Source organism: Diadema antillarum, unplaced genomic scaffold, assembly GCF_040938485.1.
Source record: "Diadema antillarum isolate AM-2024a unplaced genomic scaffold, OU_Dant_1.0 scf00000110, whole genome shotgun sequence".
Taxonomy (NCBI): Eukaryota; Metazoa; Echinodermata; class Echinoidea; order Diadematoida; family Diadematidae; genus Diadema; species Diadema antillarum.
The window spans coordinates 1,000,310-1,012,500 of record NW_027270999.1 but is presented as its reverse complement, the minus strand read 5'-3'; the positions used below and the strand labels follow the sequence as shown (position 1 = coordinate 1,012,500).

At 39.5% G+C, this 12,191-nt stretch overlaps 1 protein-coding gene across 1 annotated transcript; it reads left to right on the top strand.

Moving 5' to 3' along the window:
• The first annotated feature begins 9,114 nt into the window (after positions 1 to 9,114).
• LOC139719422 (craniofacial development protein 2-like) lies at positions 9,115 to 9,711 on the top strand. The gene has a single exon (XM_071630838.1). The coding sequence runs from the start codon at positions 9,115 to 9,117 to the stop codon at positions 9,709 to 9,711; it is 597 nt and encodes a 198-aa protein (XP_071486939.1).
• Positions 9,712 to 12,191: the final 2,480 nt, after the last annotated feature.

The following is a 12,191-nucleotide window of genomic DNA, read 5'->3' as shown; positions in this document are numbered from 1 at the left end:
TCTTGTCCTTGCACAAGAATCGCAATTCATACCCACAACTCACCGTACACTCCTACCAAGCGGACGACAAAGAAAATCGGCAAAGGAGGCTCAAATTTCGTACTTTACGTAAAATGTCTAACGAGAACATTTCGAACAATTCACGCGATAAAATCTTGTGATAAATCGACATCTTCTTCTAAATCTGTAAAGTGAAATATGAATTTCTTAGCGTTTTCATATTTTTGTGTCGCATCTTTTTCTTTTTCTTTTTGCGATTTCGGTCCATACAACGCTATGTGAGGCTAGTCTACGAAGTCCCGTGCGTATTGAATGTCATTAATACGCAGAAATGTGCGTGTCAGGTAGGATCTTTGCCGGATCTATCATGCTGTCCGGTAATACCATACTTGTATTTATACATCTCCCAGGACTAAATCTAAGAATAAGACCAACTGAAGACATAAGCTCAAATACTTGCAGCTCATATTATTGTAAACATAATAATTGGTAAAGGCTCTATATGCTAGTTTGTTTTACTTTTCCATCTGTATACAATATAATATGTCCCCCCCCAAAAAAAAAAAAATCAGATTTTTGCATTGATAACACCCATTATGACTCAACTGTCTAAATGCTACTTCAGAGACTTAAAATTTGTCACTTTAGCTCTATTTTGCAGAAAACCCCGTTCGATTTGGATAAGCGGTGACAGAGAAATGTGGATTGTTGTAAGGCATGTCATGAGTCTGATTCTTCCAAGTTTAGCACTTCGATGCTCTTGTGTGTGAATACAATAGTCAGAAATTGGATGGAAGAGATTTCTGACATCCTCTACAAAACTCCTCATTTCTCTTTGACCACTGCAGCAAATCGAATGGGAATTTCTGTAAGATGTGGGCAATGAGTTATAGTTTCATACCCTGAATTTGCATGTAGATTGATTCTCTATTTTTAAAGATATTGCGGAGGGTCCCTATGTATTTTTTTTTTTTTGGGGGGGGACATACGGTACAAGACGATACGGATGGTTAACCCATATTCAACTGCATTGTATTCTAACCTCGAGCCATCTTCCCAGTCAACCTTTACTTATGAAATATACACGACAGGACTCGACACTAACTTTTCTTTCTTTTTTTCACTAGAGGTGGTCTGGTGGAAGTTCGGGCCACTAAAATAACTAAATTCAAGTGGGTTTTGGGGTGTTTTTTTTTTTTTTTTTTTTTTTTGGTGGCCCGAAAAAGAAGTGTGTAGCGGCGCTAAATAATAGGAAATAGTAAGCTATTTTCACTCTCGGTTAAACGATCGGCCATCGAAAGATATGCTTTTTTGAAAGTTTGGTGGTCATACATTTTTTTTTTTCAGCGGACACGAGCTACATATCGAGTGCTGCTTATTAAGATGGCTCCCTGCATTCTGATTACCCTCTTTAGTTGTAACTTTGTGTTTCTTCTCTTTAATCAGTGTATATCTTAAATGACAGTTGTTTTATGTGTCTACTTTTCTTTTGTCTTTGCTTCAAATATGTGTGCAGAAATGTTTCATGCATGTTTGGTTACGTCTACACTGACTACCGTGTCTACAGACTACATCTTTTTTTTGGCCAATTTTTGCTACAATGTAATGCAGAAATAAAACTGAAATAAATTACTGTTGAATACTGCTACCACTAATTATGAAAAAGATAATAATCAGAGTGGTGAATAGCCCCTCCCCCTTTTCTTTTTACTTAAGGTGCAGACTAAATTTTAATAAAATCTTGACCCCGTTTTATCAAAAGATAAAATCAATTTCAAATTTCCTTACCACACAGGCTGTCATAGACTTACAGTTGAAATCACCGATATGATAAGTTCTAACTCTTCATAAATCAGGGCCCTGGGTTTATTCTGGCTACGTTTGTACGGTTATACTATACTTTACACCAAAGGGTTTGGCGCTAGCTTCTACACTCTGCATTACACATCCTACTAAAGGTTCGATTACACCACAGATTACGGACTACAGTATGTGGGACTCTTTCAGCTAAGCCTATATTTATCACACAAATTAAACTTGTATATAATACCTGTTTCTGTGTCCAGTCAAGTGGAGAGCTAGTGGTTATTCTAATTAATATTTTCACATAATTTATTGTTTCCAGTAAATATTCTGTTCAATTAGAAGCATCTTTTAAAGTTCGTCCCGTTTGTAGTTCCCGGGTTCCCTGTGTGGTGGACCAAAGGGTATTAAAAGACCGACGTAGAGGGCGGAGTATAACAAAGAGCATAATTACGGGACTTCTAGCCAATCAGCAGCCGGGGCAATCAGCGGCCAATCAGCGGCAGTACATTGTCATAAAATGAAATAACAATACGGAAACTGCGAACAAAGGAGGGACCCACTAAAAAGGCAAAGCTTATAGAATGTGGGCCCCTCCGGTAAAGAATGTCCATATAAAATTAAGTTAATTCACAGAAAGGGAGGGGGGATCTGGGGGAAAAAAGGAATCTGGAAGCCCCACTAAGAAGACAGAGTATAAACGGTGAGATGTGTAAGGTCCGAAAAATGGAGGGACCCACTAAAAAGACAAATCTTGTAGAATGTGGGCCCCTCAGGTAAAGAACGTCAATTTAATGTATATATATATGTATATGCATATATATATATAATATATATATATATATATATATATATGTTATTAGTATACAATAAGTTAATGCACAAGGGGGAAGGGAGGGTTTGGGGGAAAACGGGGGTCTGGAAGACCACCAAGAAGACAGGGCAGAGTAACAAACAGATACACAATTAAAAGAACCAAATTTGACATTTCGAATTCATTCTGCTTCTGATTCTATACTCCTGGTACTGAAAACTAACTTCGATCATTATTATTTTCTGGATTGCTTTAGATTACACCCACTTTGTTTCAGTCTCTTATAGCGACCCTAGTGAGTTTATTGAACTAAAGATTTATGGCAAGGGGCACCATTATACTTCCCTCACACAATCAGGGTCCCATTTCATAAAAGTTGATATGATAGTAACTCTTGCTGGCGGATGGCAATTTTTCATGGTACATTTGTAATGACAAGAATCTCGCTTCCTGATTGGCTGTTGATATAGAAAGTATCCATTCCCGTCCAGCTGCAAGAGACGCTATCGTATCAACGTTTATGAAATGAGACCCGTAGATTCCTGTCTGTTCACCTAATGAGGATGGAGGAAGTGAACGAGGTTCAAAGAGGTTACTGGGCCCTGTTTCATAAAGTTGTTCGTAAAGTTACGAACGACTTTTACGAGCGATTGGTGATCAGTTCTTGTGGTGAATAATTGAAATTCTAGTAAGTATAGCACATCGCAACTGATCACCAGTCGCTCGTAAGTTGTTCGTAACTTTACGAACAGCTTTATGAACCAACCCCACCCCCCCCCCCCCCCCCCCCGTCATAGAACCTCTTTGACGAGGTTCAAACCGATCAGAACGCGCATGCATGCAGTAACGGAAAAAGAGCTGTGGAATAGTACTGTAAGTAGTCCTGTTTACCTCCTGAATGTTAAGAAAAGAGTAGCTAGACCAATTATTTATATGAAAATGATCATACAATGCACCGATTTCATCTTTAAAATGCTCCTTTATCCAAAGGACAACTTCATATTTAAATGATAATGCTACGTTGTTTCCATGAGAGATGCTGATAATCCCAATTCCAAGTTGTCTAACGTAATTTGAGTCTCAATATTTAGACTACGCAAGTAAAAAATAAAAAATAAAAAATAAAAAAACCCGCGATACCCACACCCGCCGCAACACTAGTTTGCAGGCACAAACCCTTGTTGGTCGTAAAGGAGTCTGCGCCAAGACTACTATATGCACCACTTCGGCACTGTCCCATATAGTCTAGCAGCCAGAAAGGGTCCCCGTGCACCCCCCCTAAAACAAAATTCTACGATATGTTCGAAGATCGTCAGAACCTGTATTTTCCGAATCCGGTTGTCGCCAGCGGAAAAAAAGGTTGCGCGCGCGTCTAATTTGCATATTTCTAAGATGGGCGCCGCCCGTTGCTAGGAGACGGATTATTTTTGAATAACTTTAGTTAGGAATAACAAATTACCATAAAAATGGTATCATTTTGAAGATAATTAAATTTCCTACAAGCTGATACCCCATTTGATGGGATAAATAGTTGTTGTCATGAAATATTAAGGAAGGAATTATGTTTTTTAGCATTTTTCTAAAAAGATACGGAATTTGGTTATAATGTTCTTTTCCATACATCTAATATGCATTTACAAATAACATTTGAAATTTCCTAAAATTATCCCCCAGTCATAGCTATTATCATGTGAAAACGGCTTTCCAATACACCAATTCCTTTAAAAGTTACACGACATTAAAGGGGATAAGGTTCAATAGGTTTTACAGCAATATTATTTTAAGGGTTATAATGTCTCCGCGCGCAATTGCGTAGGTTCTGTATCTGGGGTTTGTTGTAGATCACTGCTATCTATTGATCAAATCTCATCGAAATCGGCGAAGAAAGAAAGAAAAATTACACTTTCTATTCCTTATATGAAATAAAAATGTTTTTTTTTTCTATTCTGTGTTACCAAACTCAATCCATTCAGCTTCCGGCATATGAACAGTTTCTTGTCTTTTTGGATTCCCTCCAAAATCACAACTTATCTGATATTAAAAAGATAAAGAAAAAAATTTGACGTGACAGTTTCCTCTTATTGGAAGATTAAAGTGAAAAAAAAGAAGAATCTTATGCTAAAAGCCCTAAGAAATAAAGAACTTGTTAAATGGCCTTTCAGAGTTTAAAATGAAACATGGCTATCTTATTTTTTCATAACAAAATGAAGGGAAGTATCTGTGTAGTTCATGTCGGCCCATACTGGGTTACTATTCTTCAGAAATGGTCCCCGTGCACCCCCCCCCCCCCCCCCCAAAAAAAAAAAAAAAAATCTACGATGTGTTCGAAGATCGTCAGAACCTGTATTTTGCGAATCTGCTTGTCGCCAGCGGAAAAAGGGTTGCGCGTGCGTCTAATTTGCATACTTCTAAGATGGCCGCCGCCCGTTGCTAGGATACGGATTATTTTTGAATAACTTTAGTTAAGAATATCAAATTACCATAAAAATGGTATCATATTAAAGAGAATTAGATTTCCTACAAGTTGATACCCCGTTTTATGTAATAAATAGTTGTTGTTATGAAATACTAAGGAAGGATTTTTTTTTTACATTTTTCCCAAGAAATACAGATTTCAGTAATGTTTTTTCCATACATTTAATTGTCCCCGCCGAACGAGTTCGAGCAGGGGACTATGAAACGGGCTCCGTACGTGTGTGTGTCCGTGCGTCCGTGCGTCCGTGCGTCCGTGCGTCCGTGCGTCCGTCCGTCCGTGTGTCCGTCCGTGTGTGCGTCCGCGTGTGATCAAAATCTTCAATTTGCTACTTCTCTGTCATTTATGAGCCAATTTTGATTCTGTTTGCTTTATATGATAGCACTACATGGGAGCTTTGAAACTTCTACACAGAATTTCAGTTATGACCTTTGACCTTGACCTTTGACCTATATTGTACATTTTGCTACAAAATGCTACTCCTTCGCCATCTCTAACCCGATTTCGATTCCGTTTGCTTTATGTGATGGCACTAGGTGAGGGCTTCAAAACTTCTACACAGAATTTTGACCTTTGACTTCTTGACCTTTGACCTTGATTTTTGACCTATATTGTACATTTTGCTACAAAATGCTACTCCTTCGCCATTTCTAACCCGATTTCGATTCCGTTTGCTTTATGTGATGGCACTAGGTGAGGGCTTCAAAACTTCTACACAGAATTTTGACCTTTGACTTCTTTGACCTTTGACCTTGATTTTTGACCTATATTGTACATTAGCTACAAAATGCTACTCCTTCGCCATTTCTAACCCGATTTCGATTCCGTTTGCTTTATGTGATGGCACTAGGTGAGGGCTTCAAAACTTCTGCACAGAATTTTGACCTTTGACTTCTTTGACCTTTGACCTTGATTTTTGACCTACATTGTACATTGGCTACAAAATGCTACTCCTTCGCCAATTCTAACCCGATTTCGATTCCGTTTGCTTTATGTGATGGCACTAGGTGAGGGCTTCAAAACTTCTACACAGAATTTTGACCTTTGACTTCTTTGACCTTTGACCTTGATTTTTGACCTATATTGTACATTGGCTACAAAATGCTACTCCTTCGCCATTTCTAACCCGATTTCGATTCCGTTTGCTTTGTGTGATGGCACTAGGTGAGGGCTTCAGAACTTCTACACAGAATTTTGACCTTTGACTTCTTTGACCTTTGACCTTGATTTTTGACCTATATTGTACATTTTGCTACAAAATGCTACTTCCGGCGGGGACATATATTACGCACCGCGTAATTTCTACTTTTCCTTGTTTCTGTTTACAAATAACATCGGAATTTTCCTTAAGTTAAACCCCATAAATAAGTATTATTATGTGAAAGCGGCTATTCAATACACCAATTCCTTTAAAAGTTACACGACATTAAAGGGAAAAGGTTCAATACGGTTATACAGAAATTTAAGGGTAATGTCGACGGCCGCACTTGCGTAACGCGTGTAATACTATAATAATCATTGCAAGTATGAGACCCTATCACTTCTTACATCCAAATTATTGATTAAATATCATTAAATCTTGTGGAATATGAAAGCAAATTAAATTTTTTATTCGCTATCACCTTTGATCTACTCAGCTTCACTTTTAGTTTACGTCTTTTTTCATCAAATAGAATAAAGGCCTTACGAGAGGTGTAATTTCATGACGGCCGAAACGGGCTTACCTGGATAGGGGTTTCCAAAATATCGATATTAATCAAACTTCTCTTCATCAACTCTCATTCTTCTGATCATCTTCACACACATACTCACACCTCCAGTATCACACACAGGCACTCATGCAGGGGAAATGAGCTCAGTCGTGAATTTCGTGAATTTATTCAATACGCCATTAATGCATTCATGGAACATCAAACTCGAATGCTTTATTTAGATGTCGAAATAAGAGTTACATGTATACCGCACAAGCGAAATATTTCTCACCATGCTCTAGCAGGAAATCAATTTATTTTTTTAAGATAAGATCGCACATACGTGTTCTCATTCTTTGGTGGTTCGCCTGATGGTTTTTAAACATATTGCTCACACGTTTATTATTGCCAAGAAACTAATAGATAGATTACAAATACCAAGGAATGGCATTGATAAAAACGAATAGTTGCAAGTCAAATCCAGTCGCTTTCAAATTCTGTTTTTTTTAATAAAAAATGATTTCATGCACTTAACTTTATCACATGGGTTGATTTAAATGCAATACAACGTAAACTTGGTTGTTAAATCCGTTAGGAGTGACTAATAATCAATATTATACAAAAATGAGAGAGAGAGAAAAAAAATGTTATGGTTAAGTAGACCATGGATCTATAAAACATGAGGGAAATGTCTGAGGGAACATTAACCATGCATGCGTGTATGTATGTATGTGTGCATGTATACTGTAACTATGTATATATAATATATCTATATCTATATATAAATATATAAATATATATATATATATATATACAAATATATATATATATGTATATATATCAATCACGTTTATATTTATGCAGGTTTGTATACTTTTGTGTTGTGTGTGTTTGTGTTCAAGGATGTTTGTGTATGACTAATGTGTTAAACATTAGACATATTCAGAGTGTAAATGTTTAACCACAACGAATACAATATTTTCATGTTTTCCACAGAAATTAGACATCTATTATAATTAGATAAATTTGCTAAAATGATTTGAAGTGTATCTGCTATAGGCGCATCTGACGTGCAATCCACTTTATAGAGCGCATGTAAGTTCCGCTGGAATAACAACTCATGCATGAGTTAAATACACCATCCAATGTTTTCAGATATCCATGCCCTACTCGTCCGCCGGTCCTTTTTAGATAGAGTAACTATAAATGTGCATGATCGATACCCAAAAGATTATTGACATTGCACGTTAAACACTTTCACTAGGTTGCCATTGTCGCGAGTCTCGATATGCTAATACATGTATACTATCTACCACAAATCGATTCTTAGTCTACGAGTGACCGTGGTGATCTTATCATGGCTTATCACATCTTGAGGTCTATGGTGGTAATCGTGTTGATCGTAGAAGAATTATTGGACTGTTCGAAAAATTACTACGATCAACACAATGTCTTTGACTGACATCAAGATTTGATTATCTGATGATCAGCACGATTAGTCCGCGAGTAAGACCACGATTTCGGACGAATCGAGAAAGTGGACCCAGCTTAGTGAATGCCACGAGAGTGGTAACGTACCATAAGGATAATCAACACGACAGTTTCAATACCGTACATATCAATATTTACATATCTTCCAAGATTACTTCACCTATGTAATCTAGATTCTTTTGTATGCCTCCGCCAAGAAGTGGTGCCGGAGGCATTATGTTTTCGGGTTGTCCGTCCTTCCGTCCGTCCTTCTCTCCGTCCGTAATGAATTTTGTGGACAGCGTAACCAAAAAAAAAAAAAAAAAAAAAAAAAAAAAAAAAAAAAAAAAAAAAAAAAACCTGAAATTTGGCATGTATGTGTATTGGGGGTGAAATTCTGCCTATCAACTTTTGGGTGCACATGCAAAAAAAGTCAAAAGGTCGAGGTCAAATGCTTAAAATTTCACTATTTCCCTCATATCTCTGCAATGCCTAAAGATATTTTCTTGAAACTTAGTGTATACAGGTATTACCCAATTAAAATTCACTGGTAAAAGTTTGGGGTCATAAGGTTAAGGTCAAATGTGAAAAGGTCAAGTGAAAATGTTAAAATTTTACTTTTTTTCTCTCTATCTTGGATATTGTTCAAGGTATCTTCATGTCAGGTCAGGATGATCTGCTACTGGTACCCTGTAGCCCAGTACAACCTGTTTCAGGGTCGGATTGTCGGCGACTAAACCGGCCAACCCACCAGTCTCCAACTGGAGAATGGTGAGGAGGGTGGCTGGACACCCTGGTGGAACTAAAAACAAGATCTATCTTAAGGGCATCGACTCTGGAGAGTCAACGATGGCCATCCAGCAATGGAGAAGGACCCGGCCACCCACTGCATTTTCTTGGCCACGATAGTTCTTATGAGAGTTCGTAAACATTGTGGAAAACCGGCATCTGATGGTGGGACCCGCAGGCCAGATGATGCGTCAATGGCTACTGGGGAAGAGGAGCGTGTTGCACCGACTAGGCACAGCTGTAAGGACGCAGAATATACTGCCGATAATCCTGTGCATGAAAGGAGCAGCACAAACCTGAGAAAACCTAGAATTATAGGGACATGGAATGTTCAAGGAATGAATGCTGACAAGATGGAGATCATCATAACCCGAATGGGAGAACAAAATATCAGTGTGCTTGGTATTTCAGAGACTTGGTGGCTCAACCAAGGTCGTTTCACTACCGAAGATGGCTACACAGATGTGTATTCAGGCAAAGACGGCGGAAAGAGGGAACACGGAGTAGGCTTCATCCTGGACAAAAACTCGGCTAAGTCTTTCTTGGGTTTCAACCCAATAAGCAAAAGAATTATTACTCTCAGACTGGAAGGTCACCCATTTAACATCTCCGTCATCCAGGTCTATGCGCCAACATCTACTGCATCTGATGAAGCCATGGAAGACTTATGATCAGCTCCAAGATACTCTTGACAAGATTCCGAACAAAGATGTTCTTGTGATAATGGGAGACTGGAATGCAAAAATTGGCAAATCAGTGACCAAGTCTAAGATCGTCGGAAAATATGGATTGGGAGAAAGAAATGAACGTGGAGATAGTTTGGAAGATTTCTGCCAAGTTAATGACCTGATTGTTGGAAACACTTTCTTCCAGCAGCACCCCCGAAGACTATGGACGTGGAAGAGCCCCGGGGACAATGTAAGAAACCGGATTGACTATATTCTCGTTAAAAGAAGATGGCGCTCTTCACTGCTCAGTGTTCGGACAAGACCAGGTGCAGACTGTGGGAGTGACCACCAGCTTCTGGTTGCACAGCTGAAACTAAAGCTCAAAGTAAAGAAGAAAGAGACACCACCATTAAGGTTTGATGTAGACAACATACCGGAACAGTACACTGTTAGTGTGAGCAATAGATTTCAGGCACTTCTTCAGATTGATGATGAAGAGCTGTCTCCCAATGAACTGTGGGAAGGAATGAAAGAAGCAGTGTTAAGCACAGTTAAGGAGATCATCCCAAAGAAGAAGAAGAAGAAGCAACCATGGTTATCCAGAACAACATTAGAACTGACTTGCTGACAAGAGACAGGATGCGAGGAAGAGAGGGGATATGGCTGAGTGGCGAAGACAACACAAAGAAGTGTCAAAAGCAGTTAGAGCTGATCAACGTGCCTTCGTTGAGAGAAAATGTGAGGAGATAGAAAGAGCAGGGAGTGATTCTAAGAGGGTGTATGCTCTGGTCAAAGAAAATGACTCAAAAACCATCAGCAAGGTCAGATGTCATCAATGACAGAAATGGTACCACCTTAACAGAGAGCACAGACATAAAGAACAGATGGGCCTAGTACTGCAAGGAGCTCTACGAGCAGAAGACCCAGGCAGACTCTGCCAACAGCAACCTAGGGGAACAAGAGTTAGAACCACCCCCGTTATTGGAGGAAGTGCGCCAAGCAATGAGAGAAATTAGGAACGGGAAATCACCAGGCTGGGATGATATCCCAGGCGAGTTATGGAAAGCCTCTGGTGAGGAAGGCATAAACATCACGTGGAAACTATGTGACAGAATCTGGAGGAATGTAGAATGGCCCGAGGACTGGGGAAGAGCGGTCTTTATCCCGATACCTAAAAAAGGAAATGTAAAGGAGTGCTCAAACCATCGCACCATTAGTTTGATAAGCCATGCCAGCAAAATACTACTCAAGATCATCAACAACAGAACGAAACGGCAGATGGAAAATGAGATATCTGAAGAGCAGGCTGGTTTTAGAGCAGGAAGAGGCACGAGAGACCATATCATCAACATCAGAAACATCATTGAGAATTGCCGAGGACACTCTGTACCACTCTACCTGTGCTTTATAGATTACAGCAAAGCCTTTGATTGTGTCTGTCATGCAAAATTATGGAACACTATGAGAGAAATGGGTTTTCCTAGCCATATAGTGAAGCTCATCAGCAAGCTATATAAAGATCAAGAGTCTACAGTACGAACAAGCAGAGGTGACACAGAATGGTTCAAGATTGGTAGAGGTGTCAGACAGGGATGCATACTATCGCCCCAGCTTTTCAACATCTATGCTGAACGGATTATGAGAGATGCCCTGGGAGATTTCCTTGGTGGAGTGACAATAGGTGGCCAACGGGTAACAAATCTCAGGTATGCGGATGACACCACCCTGGTTTGTAACAGAAGAGAATTGATGGATCTACTCAGAGCAGTAAAATTAGCAAGTGAAGAGAGGGGGCTAATGCTGCATACTAGAAAGACTAAGATCATGGTTGTAGATGGAGAACGGAGTTTTGCAGATGGTGTCTTTTCTCTAGATGGTGATGCCATTGAAGAGGTGGAAAGCTTCGAGTTCCTGGGTTCCATCATAAACACCAAAGGGGACTGCTCACAGGAGATTAAACGAAGACTAGCAATGGCCCGGAATGTGGTACAAAGTATGACAAAGCTCTGGAAAAGTAAACTCCCTTCCTCCCTCAAGGTCCGGCTACTAAGATCTTCAGCCTTTGCCGTGGCATCATATGGCTCAGAATCCTGGACAATGAAGTCAGCAGACAAGAAGAGACTGGATTCGTTTGAGATGTGGTGCTATCGTAGGATACTGAGGATACCATGGAAAGAAAGAAGAACAAATACATGGGTGCTAGAGGAGCTTGGAGTGGAAAAGAAACTACGGGCTGATATTGTGGCCAGAAAATTGACATATTTTGGCCATGCTACCAGACATCACTGCCTGCAGAAAACAATCATCCAGGGAATGGTTGAGGGAAAACGTAAAAGAGGAAGACCCGCAGCAAGCTGGCTTGATGACATCAAACAGGTGACTGGAGCAAGCATTACAGAGGCTACCAGAGCTGCCGCTGACCGCAGACAATGGCGTTCTCTCATCCGAACCACACCTGCATATTTGTATGCTACGTGACTAGA